At 44.7% G+C, this 18,732-nt stretch overlaps 1 protein-coding gene across 1 annotated transcript; it reads left to right on the forward strand.

Annotated features, from left to right (window-relative positions):
- Positions 1–1,176: 1,176 nt before the first annotated feature.
- On the forward strand, positions 1,177–16,528 carry drc1 (dynein regulatory complex subunit 1 homolog (Chlamydomonas); the record flags this gene model as incomplete). The annotated part of the gene is made up of 16 exons (XM_079502384.1): positions 1,177–1,313; positions 2,365–2,452; positions 2,625–2,737; positions 3,228–3,411; positions 4,524–4,661; positions 6,445–6,531; positions 7,596–7,718; positions 8,320–8,459; positions 8,908–9,042; positions 9,934–10,372; positions 11,121–11,210; positions 11,831–11,917; positions 12,388–12,497; positions 13,871–14,020; positions 14,190–14,292; positions 16,135–16,528. The coding sequence occupies 16 exons, from the start codon at positions 1,177–1,179 to the stop codon at positions 16,189–16,191; spliced, it is 2,181 nt and encodes a 726-aa protein (XP_079358510.1). The 3' UTR covers positions 16,192–16,528.
- Positions 16,529–18,732: the final 2,204 nt, after the last annotated feature.

The following is an 18,732-nucleotide window of genomic DNA, read 5'->3' on the forward strand; positions in this document are numbered from 1 at the left end:
TCAATGAAACATCCACAGTTAATGTCTTACCTAAAGCTTTGTTTACTTTAGCTCTGGTGCATAGCCCTAATGCTAATTCTGCCCTGCATTAATTGCAGGGTAGAATTAGCATTAGGGCAATTAGTTAGAGAAAATGAGCTAAATGTGTGGCAAATCTGAGAAACAAATGCTTACCACTAGCTTTCTTCACAAATGTGTTCATAAAGGTGTCAACAGTCACGTATAAATTTGTTCCAACCCAACTCCCTTGGGAAACTTTGTGACAGCTGCTAAAAGTTGGGGTACCATAAACATCCAATAAAGGCAAAATTCCCAAAATGTCATTATGCTTTAAGTAGCATGTGACATGTCAAACTAGGGGGTTTGCATGATGCTGAATCCATTCCAAGCATTAGTTTTGCACGAAAACACTCCTTGGGCTAAATTCAGCCATAGCCCCAAATTTCAGCAGCTGTCACAAAGTTTCCCAAGGGAGTTGGGTTGGAACAATTCTTTCTGTGATAGTAGACACCTTTATGAACACATTTGTGAAGAGAGCTAGAGCATGGTAAGCATTTTTTTTGCAGATTTGCCACACATTTAGCTAATTTTCCCTTATTACATGGACCAGAGCTATGTTTACTTGTACAAATGTCGGTTAGTTTTAGTAAAGTTACAAAACGTGGTTCCCAAATTCATGATCACTGAAAAAAGTGTGCTTGGCTTAACCCCAGTGTGTGGGATCAATATATAACCATCCTATACTCTTCGTAAATGTATTCCCCATTATACATAACAGTTAGCCTGGCGCGGCCAGACTCATAGCGAGGGTTCACTGATGTTTCCTCCCCGCATATGAGTTCATATGCGGGGAAGAATCTTCAGTGAATCTCCGCTATGAGGCTGGCCAAGCCAGGCTACATAACAGTAGGCCTGCCCTATATCATGAGTTCAATAAAATCACTTGATCTGAACACCAGTAGGTTCTCTAGTTGATCTAGTATAGTTAAACATGATGGCGACATCTAGTGGCGAGATTCTGGGGGGCCACGCAACCATAGCAACGTTTACCATAACAGACCTCAGTCGATCCTAATACCACTGACTGTACTGCACTTCAGCGCTTTCTCTCTGAATTTAGGGGTAAGATAACAATCATATATCGAGCAACGTTTACACCCCCACGTGCGCTAAAGTATGAATGAAACCTTCGACCCTCCGCGTGAAGCTGCAGAAGAAGTGGCTGCTGGACCATCTTTGGAGTCAGAAGATCCACAGGAAAGGATAGCTGCTCGCCAGATCCGTGTAGCGGCACGAAATGAAGCAAATAAAAGGTAAAACTGACCGCCTGACGATTATTTTTTTTGAGTGGTGCTCCTTAATACGGAACTATGTGGGTGGGTGGGTGCGTCTGAGCACGAAAACAACCATGGTTGTTTTTCACCACCTGTGCGCAACCTAACACACACACACAAACACACACGCACATATTAACTATGGTGATTTCGGGTGTGCCAGTACAGTACAGTACAGTACAGTACAGTAGCCTACAGTAGAGGGTACAGTCAGAGGGACCCCCACACGGTAACTGTCATTTCTCAACCGTTTCAGACACGGGGCGGCTCGCCGGACGGGCCGGCACCCTGGGTGCGTTCTGGATATAGCTGGCCAGCCTGGCCTATAGGTCTACGTTTTGAATACTAAAAGTATTTTTAAAGAAAGTATACAAATCTGACAACTTTATAACTTGTAGTTGAGATTAAGGCTAATATTTGACCAGGACTCAGGAGTAGGCTTTGACTCAAATCTCAAGTACTGTGTCCACAACTGAATTTAACACCTGCCTTAAAGGGGGCCTACGGCTACGTTATAGAATGTTTGTTCAGTAATAGGGGCCTCGGCCTCCTCATCTCTCCAGCTCTAGTCTAGAGAGAACGGCGTCGGCAAATACAGATGGGGAACCAATTTCTTGAGTCAGGACTCCTGAGAGAGAGTAGGCTACCCATTTTATATAATATACTGGTGTGTGTGTGTGTGTGTGTGTGTGTGTGTGTGTGTGTGTGTGTGTGTACGTACGTGTGTGTAGGATATCAAATGGAACACAACACCTACCTATACCTTCTGCATCAAGGGGTATAGCTTTAAATCTAAAGCTCTCAACACATCTCTGTGTTGTGAGCCTGCAGGCTATTTTCAGTGCAATGCGGCATGTGATCCGCATACGTGTTCAATACTTACATAACTCTGCACGCATTCCCGCATCAGTCACCCCATTCAACACCATGCACCCACCTGTCTCCTTCAACACCATGCACCCACCTGTCTCATTCAACACCATGCACCCACCTGTCTCATTCAACACCATGCACCCACCTGTCTCCTTAGACAAGAGCAGGGAGGTGACCTCATGGATGACAAGCAGGAGATCAAAGAGGAGAGGAAAAGCCAACAGCAAGTGGATAAAAGTCAAAAGGTTTGTTGTCACTCACATGACTGAGTTTCTCTCTTGTTTACAACACATTTAACAAAGAAATTCACTAAATAGATTTAACAACATTTTGTGAAGTCTACAGGTACGCCCAATTATTCTTATTGTTCAGACCGTTAAGACCAGCTTCTTTCTTGACTCGTTGCCTCCCTTTTAGAGAGTCGTCACCCTGCTGAATGACGGGACCGAGATAGTCACCAACATAGAAACAGCTCTCCATGCCAGAGAGTCAAACAGGAGGACACAACTGAGGGAAACTCAAAGATTAAGGTAATATCCCACATTTAGTAAACACGAACACTAGCCTCCCTCTTCTGGGTGCGAACATTCAGCAAAAAAAAACTGACTACAAATCTTTTACAGCATTTAGGTGAGATTTTATATTGGATTAGAACTCATGTCCGGCCTGGGCTGTTGCTCAGCGGTCCAGGCACCTTGGCTGGTAATCCAGTCTGGCAGTGTGCCGCGGGTTCGACTCCCGATCTCGACGGCCTTTACTGCATGTCATCCCCCCATCTCTCTCCCCATTTCCTGTCAGCCTACTGTCTGTCCCTCCATAAAAAATATAAAATATACAAAAAAAAACATTAAAAAAAAAAAAGAACTCATGTCCATCCCTGAGTACCCTGATGTAAACAAGCCTTAGTGCTTGTTCTGGTTTTATCCTCGTAGAAGTCTTTGTGTGCTTTCGTTTGAAATGTACCCATGCATTCTACAAACCGACGTGTATACAAATCTCTCCATCCTCTGCCCCACCCAGAGTGGAGGGGATGGAGAGCGAGGCCGAGTCCAGCCGGGCCAAGTTCGAGGAGATCAACAGAGGGTGGATGAGCGCGGAGGGGAAGGTGATTCCTCAGGAGGTGGCAGAGACCCTGAAGAGCCAGCAGCAGCTGTGTGCTCAGCTGCTCCAGGACAAGAACAGGCTGATCACTGACCTGCAGCGGGTATGTACGGTATCAGGTACCGCCCGTCGACCATAATCCATCTCGCCCTTGTTTTGTGTTCGTTTAACCCATTTTGACCTGAGATCAGAATCTATAAATGTCTTCTACATCCTGACAGTTTTCTGAAAAAGCTATGTTTCAATGTCAGTCATTCTTCGATTTTTCAAAAATAGCAGACCTACAAGCTCGTAGCGCGCCACTCGGTGGCGCGCTACGAGCTTGTAGATCTGCTATTTTTCAATAGCTAAAGCATATCATAATGCTAACACCAAAAGGGGCTCCCGCCCCAAAATGGGTTAACTCTGATAGTCTACAAATGGAGACAGTTAAAAAAGAAAAGCGTTGTTTCTCTTATTCTACCCCCCCTTTTAAGTTGTTTATTAATTACTTCTGTGAACATATATAACCTTGTGATCCCTTTCTTCGTATCTATTGGTTTTATACCTGTATATATGTTGTTTGTATGTCTGGCCTCGTGGGGAAAGATGGTGGGTGAATGGGGAGGATTGGGAAGGGAGTTGTGGGAGAAAATATTAAATATTAAAAAAATATTGAGACAAAGGGCTATATCTTGCGCCACCCCTTACCCCTTATCCCTACACGTATTTGCCATTTTTTACTATTTTGACAAACATTTTAAAATAGTTCAAATGGTTGATCTATAAGCTCACAACATGTCGGCTAGTTAAATTTTTTTTTTCAAGACAGTAAAATATGGCAAATAAGTTTAGGGATAAAGGGTAAGTTGCGCCCAAGCATGCCAAGAGGCAGAAATGTTAGCACATGCTTAAAATACAGGACAAACCTCCATATAAGAAACATATTGACTACCGAATAGTACTCCAGTGAGAGTCGATAAAGTTTTAAAGTCTTAGGAATATAACAGACAGTCACCAACCAAATAAATGCAATGAAACATGATAAAACACAGCCAAAAAACGAAACCTCAAAGCAGGAAGGAACAGGTTTTTCGCGAGAATTGCCATTGTAATCCTATATTACAATTGGCTACGTATCGGCTCAAACCTCTAGTCTTAAGTCGTGAGTGAAATCACTATGCTACTATCAGTCATTTTATCTTGCTCAACAAACTTGTTTGTGTGTTTTAACAGGAGCTCAAAGCCAGCGATGACCGCTACGTTAAGGACTTGAAGAAACAGGCGGAGGAGGTGGACCTGTTGATAGAGAGGATGGAGGAGCAGGTCAGAATTCTGAAGAAGACCTACAGGGAGGAGCTCGACCAGATGGAGGTAGGATGTGACAGGACTCTCAATACCACCTCCAAAAGCAGCGGTCTGTATACGCCAGAGATGATCAAAAAGATCTACGATTTATTTCAAGGATGAATATGCCACTTTATTTGCTATCTCCTACAGAGTAATCTGATCAACCCAGATTATGTGCATTTGTTGATTCTTTTGGTACAGACAAAAACCAGACACACGGGTGTATTGCTAGCATAATAGGGTTCAAGCTACTGAAATCATTATACTCGACCATTATAGTCTCGGTAAAATTGTAAATATCAGCAGCATAGTGATTTTACATTAAAGAAAACAGAGAGAGAGATAGTCTCACTCACACCTTTAGCCTCACTCACACCTTTCGATCTAGCATACAACATTGATGCATGCTAGATGTAAGCAAGATGTAAGTGTCATGGCCGCCCCAATGCATTTCCAATGGAAGTCACATGGTTTGATACAACATTTTGGACTACAAGCTGTTGTATGGCTTTCGGCTGTGTTTCGACTGCCCCCCTCCCCCTCATACAACACAAACCATGTGTCAAACCATGTGACTCCCATTGGAAATGCATTGCGAGCTTGCATCAGCTATATATCTCATACAACAAGCATACATCAATCTGTTGCGACCGTGTGAGTCGGGCCTTACACTGTTGCCTGCTAATTACAGAGAGAGAGAGAGAGAGAGAGAGAGAGAGAGAGAGAGGCAGGGGGAGAGGGGAGTTGCACCACTCAGTTCACACGGGTGTGATTCTTTTTCTTTGCACTCTACTTGTGTGACCATTTACCCTGCCATTTGTTGACTAGACTTTGTAAGTCACAGGATAAGAGCGTCTGGCCTTTAAGACTTAAGTGTCCTGCTCAGGGACGTGAACTGGTGACCTTCCGATTACCACACGGCCTCTCTACCAGTGGTGGAAAGTTTAAAATGTGTACAAAATCTATTGAAAATAGCCGATCTACAAGCTCACAATGCGTCGCAACGCGACGCATTGTGAGCTTGTAGATCGGCTATTTTCAAATGGCCGAAATGTATAGGGTTGAAGTGGTTAATGTATGTTTTCTAATCAAAATTAAAATCTCCAAAGTAACTAGTAACTAAAGTTTTCAAATAATTGTAGTGGAGTAAAAGTACAAATTTTGGCTCCGAGATGTAGTGGAGTAGAAGTAAAAGTATTGGAAATTGGAAATACTCAAGTAAAGTACAAATATTTCAAAATTGTACTTAAGTACAGTACTTAAGTAAAAGCACTTAGTTACTTTCCACCACTGCTCTGTACCCACTAAGCTGCAGCCGCCCTGTATACAGTATGTGTACCTACATATAGAATACTATATGTAGATCTAAAATAAGGCCATCGTCCCACTATGCAGTCATAGTGCACCATTGTGGTATTACACAATACACTCACATGTTGTACAGGTTATCTGCGGAAGAGCCTATCAGTGTCATGAGTGGGAGTACTATGCATAAAACATTCTTGACCCTAGTTGACTTTAGAGTGTCCTCCAGTTGAATGGTCTTTGATCACGGCAGCAGCTGGGATTAGCTCTATCGGCATATTGTATGTACATATGTGTGTGTGTGTGTGTGTGTGTGTGTGTGTGTGTGTGTGTGTGTGTGTGTGTGTGTGTGTGTGTGTGTGTGTGTGTGTGTGTGTGTGTGTGTGTGTGTGTGTGTGTGTGTGCGTGTGTGTGTGTGCACGTGTGTGTGCTAGTGGTGAGACAATTTCAGCCTACTGCTATCAGCCTAATGATTTATGTGTGCTACTCGTGCCGTTCCCAGAACGCCTACGTGCAGGAACGGAAGGTCCTGCTGACTGGGAACCGGAACAAGTGGGAGCAGTCCATGAAAGAGAGACGGGACAGGGAGGTAAGCATGATGAGTAAGGATGAGTGAGATAGTCGTTCACTCTTTCTTTCCCTCGCTCTCTTCCTCTTAATCGTTCACTACTTCACTCGGTCTTTCCCTCGCTCTTTGCCACCCATAGACCAGTGCATTGCACTGGTCAAAGTGGGGTCCGGGGTCCCTGGCATATCTCTTCAAATGGGGGTCCGCGGGCTAAGTATTGTCAATTTTGGGGGTCCTTGACATGAAAAAGTTTGGGAACCACTGGCATAGATTGAAGGTTTCTTCCCCTATCTCTGTGGTTTCCAATCTGGGGTTCGGCAGGCATTAGTTTGGGCACCACCACTGACCTGACAGTCACCCATGTTGATGTAATGTCACCACTGACCTGACAGTCACCCATGTTGATGTAATGTCACCACTGCCCTGACAGTCACCCATGTTGATGTAATGTCACCACTGCCCTGACAGTCACCCATGTTGATGTACTGTAATGTCACCACTGCCCTGACAGTCACCCATGTTGTTGTAATGTCACCACTGCCCTGACAGTCACCCATGTTGATGTAATGTCACCACTGCCCTGACAGTCACCCATGTTGATGTAATGTCACCACTGCCCTGACAGTCACCCATGTTGATGTAATGTCACCACTGCCCTGACAGTCACCCATGTTGTTGTAATGTCACCACTGCCCTGACAGTCACCCATGTTGATGTAATGTCACCACTGCCCTGACAGTCACCCATGTTGATGTAATGTCACCCACTGCCCTGACAGTCACCCATGTTGATGTAATGTCACCCACTGCCCTGACAGTCACCCATGTTGATGTAATGTCACCACTGCCCTGACAGTCACCCATGTTGATGTAATGTCACCACTGCCCTGACAGTCACCCATGTTGATGTAATGTCACCACTGCCCTGCCAGTCACCCATGTTGTTGTAATGTCACCACTGCCCTGACAGTCACCCATGTTGTTGTAATGTCACCACTGCCCTGACAGTCACCCATGTTGATGTACTGTCACCACTGCCCTGACAGTCACCCATGTTGATGTACTGTAATGTCACGCTGCCTCCAGTTTCAGAACCTGCTGCAGAGGATGAGGAAGGTGGAGGAATTTGAGGCCTCACTTCAGAAGCTGAGGCTGGAGAGCACTGAGGAGTACAACACCATCAAGATCAAGCTGGACACCGATGTTCAGGTCAGTAAACACTTGTATCACAGAGTGAAGAGTCCATATGGTCCCAGAAAACATAACAACAAGGTAGGATGGCCTACCCAAAAGCAATGGATGCTTAATTGGTCCTCTGAAAAGTGTCACAAGATGTCATGTTGAAACGCTCAAAGAAAATGTGAGAAAATGTGGCCATCAAAGGGTGTATAGACGAATCCGCTGAGTCAAGCGGCACCGCTTGAATACAGCGACAGCGTGGCTACAGGGATCGTACTTTTAGATAAGCCTTCACTTTCTCCTTGGGTATTTGTGGATGGTTTGGGTGTTTACGGGTCGGTGGGCCGACCCGTAGTGGGCCGGAACGGTGGCTTGTGGTTAAATGTTTCAGTGTAGAACCGTCTGTAGGTTGTGTATCATTTATGTTGTTCTGTAAAAGTGGTGGTATTATGGGCTTATCATGCATTTCAAGTATTTATGTGCCTCGACCTGACCCGAAAAGTCGGTATAGGGTATCTGCACGCTGGTTGTGGTGGGCCAGTCTGGGCCAAATCCTGCGAAAATGTGAGGGCCGAATTTTGGTCTCAGTCCAGCCCTGAATAGTGCTAATGATAAACAAACAAACAAACAGGTGCTGGAGCAGGAGCTACAGCAGATGAAAGCGACCTACCAGCTGAACCAGGAGAAACTGGAGTACAACGTGCAGGTGCTGAAGAAGAGAGACGAGGAGAACACCATCACCAAGTCCCAGCAGAAGAGGAAGATCAGCAGGTCACGCACGCACGCACGCACGCACGCACGCACACACGCACGCACGCACTGTATATTATTTTTCAAAGCAGCTTAATGAAAAAAAGAAAAATGTGCTTAACCTGCTTGAACAACTTAACCCTAACCTCAAAATCCATAAATCCTATGATACCATAAAACTAACCATAACCCTAAGCCCTCACTCACCTCTAAATTTAACTCGTAATTGCTCCTAATCCCAACCCGAATCTGTTACCAATCATCAGTCTAAAGATCTCTTTTAACCATAAATAATAATCCACTTGAGATACAAGGTCTTTGGTTACAAAGACCTTGTATCTGTATATAAACCATTTGACATTCTTCATGGGGACTGTTCATCACATAGTCAGTAAAACATGGTACACAGTACACACGCACGCTCGCTCACTCAAATAATCCAGTGCTGTGTGATGTGTGTGTATTGCAGACTGTGGGATGTGCTGAACAAGTTGAAGAGCAGGTGTGGCGCCCAGGAGAAGCTGTCTAAAGAGGAGATTGACAGTTTGACTAGAGACTACAAACGCAGCGTGCAGGAGTGTAAAGACATACAGAAGAAAAAGAGGTAGGGGGTTCTCGCTCTTTCTCTGACTCTCTCTCTCTCTCTGTCTAACCAGGGATTGTATGCTGCAGGGCGGGTCCTTGGGGTCCAAGACACATTTCTCCTTCGGGAGACAAACATAAAGAAACCTTGTTTTCAGACGTTTTCAACTTGAAACTCAAAAGAGAAATTTTGGTGTATCCCCCGGGACCCAAAATTACAGAACCTATCAACTAACCATTATGCTCCTTTAAAAAAAGAATGGGCCTGGGCGGTGGCTCAGCGGTCCAGGCACCTTGGCTGGTAATCCAGTCTGGCAGTGTGGCGCGGGTTCGACTCCCGATCCCGACAGCCCTCACTGCATGTCACCCCCCCATCTCTCTCCCCATTTCCTGTCAGCCTACTTTCTATCCCTCCATAAAAAATCACACCTGTGTGAACTGAGTGGTGTAAGGTCTTATATAGACTGATCAACTGTGGTCTGACGTAATGTCTGACGTAATGAAATCACACCCGTGTGAACTGGGTGACCATAGCAACCATGCTCATGTTTTGGTACGAACAGACACGTAAACTAACAAAGCCAGTTTTTTGGTACGAACAGACACGTAAACTAACAAAGCCAGTTGTAGGAGTGGTTTACACCACTCAAAAATATAAAATAAAGGTGAAAGCCACAAAAAAACATTTGAAAAAAATAATGACAATAGCCGATCTGCCATTTCCAGTTCTTTCGAAAATGTCACAAAATCTTTTGGAGAAAATAAAATAAAAGCTGGGTGTAAAATCTTTTGCGAAAGGTTAAAACATTTTCAGCCCACAAATATGGGTCTGTGACTCAAAACTGGGTCACGGACCTGCAGTATGTTCAGGAAACACGTACACTTGACCCTTTGACCCGCTCTGTCCTTCCAGGCACTTTGCAGCCGTCAGCGCCGGCAGGCATGAGGAGGTGTGGCTTATGAGCGAGTCCGAGGTGAAGCTGCTGGCGGAGCAGGCTCTGGAAATCGACCGACTCCTCCACGAGCAGCAGCTGGGCTTGGCCTGGGAGCGGCCCCCCGTGGCCTTCGCGGAGCGCCCCGGACACATCCAACGGAACCGAGCCCAGAGGAGCGCAGCGGCACTGCGGTCCGCCTCCTCCCACCTCGTCCGCTCGGAGGGGCACAGCGTCCCGGGGACGAGGGACGCGTCGGCGGGACCGGCTCACGGGAGGACGGAGAGCGCGGCCGCGTTGAGGAGCGACAGCCACGTGGAGGTGGGCGAGGAGGAAAGCGAGGGGAGCGCGGGGGAAGAGAGAGGGGAGGTGTCGACGCGGACCGTAAAGAGACTGCTGGAGGTGCTGTGTGACGAGGCGGTGAGTTCCACGGCCGAAGGGGATTCTTATTACACTTTTTCATGTCATGCCACTTTGATATGGCCTCAGGCCACGGACCGCCATTTGATACGATCTCTGGGACCCTAAAGGTCCCTGCACACTGAGCACGTTTTTCGGATTTTTAGCTGCGTTTCTCCATCGGTTTTCCGAAAAACGCGCCCAGTGTGCAACCACCTTAATCCTCAATCCTCTGTTTGAATTTGACTCTTGAGAATGCACAATATTACTGGGACCACTGGGAGTCCCCAGACCAACAAATAAGGACATAAAAGATATAGATACAGAACACAGCGCCATTTGAACGTAGAAGGCCAGTCATGCTCTGTATTCAGCCTGGTTCATGGGATTTGAAGTAGGGGTGTCAAAAAAAATCGATTCGAATTAGAATCGCGATTCCGTTATGAACGATTCATAATTTCCAAAAATCGTTTTGAATCTGAAAAAAAAAAAATTGATTTTGGATCGAATCGTGACCCCAAGAATCAGAATCGAAATCGAATCGAATCGTGGGACACCCAAAGATTCACAGCCCTAATTTGAAGGTAGCAATAATATGCTGCACATACCCTGCAACCAGGCATGGGCAGGTGTACTGGAACTATGTGTGCTCTCTCCTTATTGTTCCAGTCCTCAACTCTAATAGAATTAAAATATATGACGAGGCTTGACTGTTGATTGTTCATTCGTGGGTTTGACTCCTATTCTTCCTGTCTGCATGTATCTCTAGGGCTTCCTGATAGAGAGCAAACTCCTAAAGCTGCTGTCTCCTCTGAAGAAGGACGAGCAGTCTCTCATGAAGTTGGACGCCATCTTCTCTGTGAGTTCTTAGGCGCGATCTATTTTAGAGCCGAATAAAAGTTGGTTCGGCTCTATAGAGCCTACAATGTGACGTCATTTGAGGTTCAGGGGGGGCGGGTACCGTCCTAAAGTCGGCTCTTCGGTGCTACTGAAAATTTCTGACGAGCCGAAATCATTTCGGCACTACAGCGCCGAAACAGCGGTAAAATAGGAGTATGAATCGGCCCTTATTGCACGGCCATCATTGTTCAGTAGAAGATAGGCTTATTTTTGTTAGCTGGTGTGTTTGGAATACCAGATGTATTACAACAAATAATAATAATTTAAAAAAGCTATTTTCAATTTTTTACCATATTTTGAAAGCGTAGAAATAAGTGATTCAAATCTGGAAAAAACAACACTTATATGCCATATCACGATATTATGATCCCAGACGATACCTAGTCTCATATCATGAGATATCATCATTATCGGTCAATATATTGCCTACCCCTACCTCACTATTATATGTGGCCACACATGGCAAACCTCACCCATGTTGTTATTCTACAAACCACAGTAAACCACAAAGGTTATTTGAAAGTGCTGCTTGGTCCAGGACTGGTTAGTACTGAGTACTCCTGTTATGTTGTCTTCCAGGCCCTGGGCATTGAAAGTGACGACGATGTCTACAAACTGGCGGAATTCTTCATCAAGTACAGACGGCAGCAGAGAGAGCAGTCTGAGGTAAACGAGCAATGAGATGGCAAGTTCAGAGGATAGGACGTGCACTCAACAGTCTGTTGAGTGCACGTGTATTACAGTAGTTACAGACATGCAGGAAAGGCCAAAAGGGGCTCAACCTATGGGACAAACTGTAAGAGTAGGCGAGAGTACGGTGAATATGGGGGAAATAGGCGAACGTTAGGCTGAAAATTAGGGATGCACCAAAAGGAAGAAATAAGAAAGACCTACAAACTAATCATAAAGATGGAAAAAATAAACCAAATCCTTGTGTTTACAAAGTACAAAATACATATTAAAGTAAAATTATTAAACCTTTTTAACTACTACTGGCACACATACTCCGCATGTGTGCCATTCGTGCAGCAGACCAGTTAGCCCAGAAGTAGTTTAAACAGTACTAAATATTCTTCTTCTTTAGCACTATCTTTTTTAATGAATGTAATCTAGCAGCAGTGTTATCTCTCTTCCAGCAGGGGGCGGGTGAGTCTGGTGGTACGGCAGAAGGAGAGGAGGAGCTCATACATCCCAACGAGGTCCTGGGCGTTCTGAAAGCCTTCACTGCTCAGTGCAGAGAGTCCAGGTCAGAACACTCAACAACACACACAGGAGTCAAAACTTCAAATCTTGAAGCCCCAAACCTCACCAAAGGGTCGAGACAGACTCAGTTGCAAATGAGTTGCATTGGTGTCGTTGACCTTAAAACGGTTTTGTCCCATTGAATCGCTGGTGTAGACGCCCGGGCACCGTAGGCTGATAATAAGCCTATCTCACAGAATTTCCCCGCCCCCCTTAATACGCCCCCTTTCGGGGCTAGTGGTGATAGCGTGACGTCACTCCATAGACGCTACATGTTAACAGAGGTAATTTAAGAAGTCTACAACTTTTGTTTTCTCAAGGTAACGTTTGTTCTATCTGTTCGAGCTGATTTACCATCTTGTTTGCTTCATAATAATATTGGTCTGTCACATTTTTACATTAGAAAATGTACTTAGATTCTCCAGAGAAAAAAACGTGTAAATGCTAATGTTAAAGACACCACTATTTACCGGAAGTGGGCGTGGAAAGCGGGCTGTGAGATAGGCCTATCCTGCCTGATGGCGTATCGCGGTTTCGAGTCTCTCTCTCCCCCCCATTTCCTGTCAGAATGCTTTACACCAGTGGTTCCAAAAGTGGGGTCTGGGGACCCCCAGGGGTCCTTGAGGGAGTTCCAGGGGGTCCCCAGCTAAATGATAGTTGGGAACCAACCAAATGGACCCCTTATGGGTCTGTAACAAATGGACCCCTTATGGGTCCCCTTATGGGTCATTTGGTTCCATTTGTACACTCTCAGCGTTAAATTAACATTGATTTTACAATATAAATTGGGGGTCCCAGAGATAGAAATGCCATTAAATGGGGGCCCGTAGACTAACGCATGTCAAACTGGGGGTCCTTGAAATTTAACAGGTTGAGAATCACTGCTAGAGCCGTAAAAATCTTCTCTTATGGGGGGTCCCTGGCATATCTTTTCAAATGGGGGTCCGCAGGCTAATTAGTGTCAATTTGGGGGTCCTTGACATGAAATCATTTGGGAACCACTGCTTTACACTAATCAAATAAAGGCAGGAAAAGTTAAATAAAATATCTTTAAAAAAAGAAAAACAGTCAAATCTTCAGTGTTCATTAAACTCTAAGAGCATACATACATTAACTAAGGATTGTACTGTGCAGCATTGAGAATATCATACTGTATGTTGTCATTTACGTTGACATTGGTCCATAAGCAAGAGCTCAAATAGACCTGATGTAGAACGTGCACAGTAAAATTGCCAGAGGTTGTTCATACAGTCCATTGGGTATAAGTTTACCACAGTTAATATAAGTGAATACTGTATTTAGACCTTTTATGACTGAAGTGGTCATACGTGGGTGGTCATTGGGTGCTTAAATAAGTGCTCATGGTGGTCCTGCCAGGGAGCGATGGGCCCCTCACCGGGCCCTGGATGACTGGGATGACTGGGATGCCTCTGAAGACGCAGCCTATTGGGACAGTTTGGCCGACGTCATTCCTGAGTCCAAACTGAAGGTCTGGGACGCGCTGGAGAATGCACTGGACAAGTACCAGTGAGTTGCACCCAACAAGTACACGCATAAACACACATACACGCACGCGCGCGCGCACACACACACACACACACACACACACACACACACACACACACACACACACACACACACACTGCAGCCAAATGATTGCAGTGTTTTCTCATACTCCGTTCATAATGTCATCCAGAGTGGTCCTGACAGGGAGGTCTAAGCTCATCGCTGACACACAGAGCCTGAAGCAGAGGAATGCTGAGCTCCGCATGCTGCTGCACCAGTCTCTCAACTCAGCGGTACGTACGTGTGTGTGTGTGTGTGTGTGTGTGTGTGTGTGTGTGTGTGTGTGTGTGTGTGTGTGTGTGTGTGTGTGTGTGTGTGTGTGTGTGTGTGTGTGTGTGCGACGTGCGCAACCTTTCCCTCTGGTTTCCCTCCACCCATGCACCTCGCTGCTTGCATCACACCACACACCACAGGGCTCGTTACAGAAACCATGTCACACATTCTGAATGGCTGTTATGCCTATGACGGGCTTTACATACAGTAGCAAGCCACGACAGAATAGTTGATCTCATAACAAAGGACATATCTAAACATTTTGCCTGTGAGAATGTGCAAACATTCCTGTGTCAAACCGTCCATGTTTCAACTCTGTGCTGAAAATACTGAATTTTTTGCACATCTCGCTGCTAGCACACCAGATGTTGTTGTGATCAATGAAGGGAACAGATCTGTTTCCATTCTTGAAGTGGCCTGACTGCACCTTTGATTCTAGCTTAGAGGAAGCCTTTATGACCAAAGTCATTAAGTACCAGCTCCTCCAGACCATCATAGAGCTAGGCTATAGGTGCAATCTACTTGTGTTTATCTTCGGCAGCCTAGGACAGGGGTTCTCAACGTTTTTGGCCGGGGACCCCCGGAAATGCTTTGGCAATGTCTCGGGACCCCCGCCCCGCCCCCTCCCGACCCCCAATATAAATTGACTGCTACAATAACCTTAAACCATTTTGGGCGGGAACCCCTTTTGGTGTTTTAAGCATTGTTATAATTTAGCTATTGAAAAATAGCAGATCTACAAGCTCGTAGCGCGCCACTCGTAGGTCTGCTATTTTTGAAAAATCGTGAAAATAAAAAAATATTTTATTTTATTTTATTTTTTAATTTGGGGACCCCCTAAAATAATTTGGCGACCCCCCGAGGGGTCGCGACCCACGGGTTGAGAACCCCTGGCCTAGGACATGTACACAGTTTGGTTGTAAGAGGCTTCCAACAACTTGGGATGCCAAAAAAAGCAGCCAAACGGCTCGCGAAATTCTGTGAAATCTCTTCCACTATATCGGTAGCCGCCAAATATGGCGAAGACGCTGTTACTTGTACCCCTGAAGGGTGTGTGGGTATTTGTCCGGGATTTGCTGATTGCACTCTGTACAGCACCTTGTAAATATTTGTGTCCTTGTATTGCATCTCTTATGTGGACATAAATAAATGATGAAAGTGTGTGTGTGTGTGTGTGTGTGTGTGTGTGTGTGTGTGTGTGTGTGTGTGTGTGTGTGTGTGTGTGTGTGTGTGTGTGTGTGTGACTGTGTACACTCTGCTGTGCCCGTTTGTGCAATCACCACAGCAAACTATAAATAAATCCATCTTATTTCCGTTCAACGTTCTAGCAAGCATAGAGATCAAAGGAAACATCTGCACACAAAAAGAAAAGAAAAAAAAGCAGTTTTCTGACTGCAGATGTTTCCTTTGAAGTTCGTGTTGTGAAGAATGTGCACCCAATGTGCTCAGGTGGCGCATGTGGTAAAGCCCCTGCCCGCGAGGTTGTGGGTACGAATCCACCGTGGTGCATCCGGCGTTGTAAAGTGTCTATGCGAACACAATTGGCCCGTGTGTGCGGGACGGACACACGGACAAGGTCATTGCACGTGCATTCCAACCCTTTGATGCCAAGCAGGGAGGCATTGGGTCTCATTTCTACTGTCTTTGGTATGACCCGGCCGGGGATTGAACCCCGACCTCCCAGTTTCAGGGCGGACACTCTAACCACAAGGCCACTGAGCTGGTACAATAACAAAGACATACCTAAAAAGAATATATATAAAATTGACATATACTGTATCTGTCATTCTGCTTTCTCATAGGTCAATGCAGAGCTGGAGATACCCCCCACCCAGGTGATGCAACTGGGACATAAGTGAACGACTAATACTTTTTATTTGTCACATTTTCTATGACTGAAAACATTTACAGTTCGACAGAAATGGAGTAATCACGATTGTAAACATCATGGATGTGGGGCTCTGTGTTGATGTGTTTGTTTTCAAAATGATAAAACAATTGCAGATCTACCAGCTCACAATAAGTCTCAGTCATTGCAATGCTTTTTGAGCTTGTAGATCAGCTATGTTTGATCATTTTCAAAAACATTTCAATGTAAAACCAGAAAAAGACCACACTTATGCCATATCACGACATTGCGATCCTAAATCCCAGATAATATCTAATCTTTATATCACGATATGGATATAATATCATCATCATATTATAATTCACTCAATGTCTGAATGAACATCTGTCGTAGCTCCTCACTGCCTGCACCAATCGCTCCGACTTTTCACACAGGCATTGACCATAATATTACGGAGGTCTTAACGAAGCCCTTTTTTCAATTTAACAAATTATTGATTACTAATTAATTTATTTGTGAATTAAAATGTCCCATCGACTTACATGGGAAAATGCGAAAACTCACATTAACCCATTTTGTGCGGGAACCCCTTTTGGTGTTTTAAACATTATGTTATACTTTAGCTATTGAAAAATAGCAGATCTACAAGCTCATAGCGCACCACCGAGTGGCGAGCTACGAGCTTGTAGGTCTGCTATTTTTGAAAAATCGTGAAATTTAGAATATTATCGTGAGGATTTAGAATATTTTTTTTTAATTTTGAGGTCAGGCCTAAATGGGTTAAGTCTTATTCTCTCAGAAACCGTTGGAGCTACAGTTACAACACTTGGAGGTTCATAATAATTATTCAAATGAATGTAATAAATTATTACCTCACTCGGCCTCATGGTGGCGCTATAACAGCCCACTTTACATTTCGCCTTATAACTCTTGCACCGTAGGTTGTAAACTCAAAATGTCACTTTCCCAGGATTCCTTGGGTCATATCCCCATATAGGCCGGTATCACGTTGCACATGTTATAGGATGTCTTGGCTGTGTTTGTTGTCGTCTTGGTGCGACTGGATGGCTTGGTGAGCATCACCGGCTCTTCATTCCTCATCTGTGGGGATCCAGAAATATTCCACCACTTTTCGACTTCTTCTGGCCGGGGCAGAGTCGGGTCTGTCGGGTCTGTCCCCTCCAATAGCAGGCAGGTCTCCAAAGTGGGACGGACCCGTGCCCTTTCCCATTTGTGGTGCTGATACTCTCAACATGCTCCTGAAATGTCACCAAAGTCAGCTCATATATATAGTATATAAAGTGTGTGTTACTGTTAACATGGTTAAAATGTAATGTAATTAAATGTTACGTTTTGATTTCTATCCATGGCAACTACTCGTGTGTTTATTAATCAGAAATGGTTTAATTTAGAGTGTATAGATGGAACCAAAAGGACCCTTATGGGTCCATTTGTTAAATTAATACTGTCTGTCTCTGTTTATTGTATAAACAGTCATGTAATTATTGTTAAACTCTTTACAAAATGTTGTTCGAAATAGCAGATCAACAAGCTTAGCGCACCTTTGAGCTTGAAGATCAGCTCTCTTTAAGACATTTCTCAATGTAATAAGGGGCTGCAACCTGAGGCTATGACTATATGGGGGCATGGAACAGTTCTGTCATTTTGGGAACCCCTGAACTAATGGATAAAGGTACAGTCACACACACATCACTATGTGTTGGCCAGTCATTTACCTGGATGGGCTCCTGTCAGTGTCCTCAGGACCAGGTTCAGGGGTGGAGATGTAAATAGGGTCTCCTTCCTGAACAGGAACACTAATGTTTACATTTCACCTCTTTGGAACAAAACCTTTATTTTCTGATAGACGACCATGTTTGGGGAGAGGGGGGGGGGGGGGGGGGGGTGTCTTATGAATACAGTGATAAAGCTGCAGCAGTGTCTTAAACGGAGCCTGTAGCATTTTACTTTATTATTTATTGTTTTTAGACTGGGTTTTAGCGTGGACACTGGACACGGGATCGGGATCTATAAATCATGGGAATTGTTTGAAAGATCAGGTGGATCACCACCCATCACCACCCACCAGGCAAACCAGGCATACTTAATGAACTGGTGGGCGTGTCCACATAAAAGCATGATTTTAACAAATACTGTACACTTTTTGGAAAAAGTTCTTCCTCCTTATATTATAATACCTGATGATCATGTTTTAGGGTGGAAAATAATTGTGGCACTCCATCTCCAGGATGGTTCACAATTTTTTAAGTCAAGTCCCGTGGTGCATGATGGGAGTTCTGCACTGGTTTTGGTGAATATTAAGTAGTTCCGATCATTTTGTGGGGGGCACTGGGGCCACGCATTAAAAGTAAATTAATCCACAAAACTAGCGTAATTTGTATTGTTGACCTATTTCTAAAATATCAGCGCAACTTTCGTTCAACTTTGACCCCTCTATCACATGGGACTATTTTTGGGCGTAGTGATAGAAAACATAGTTCCGTGTGATAGAGGGGTAAAAAATGTTGCACTATATGGTTGAAATAGGTCA

The sequence above is a fragment of the Electrona antarctica genome (genome assembly GCF_951216825.1).
Source record: "Electrona antarctica genome assembly, chromosome: 5".
Classification (NCBI taxonomy): Eukaryota; Metazoa; Chordata; class Actinopteri; order Myctophiformes; family Myctophidae; genus Electrona; species Electrona antarctica.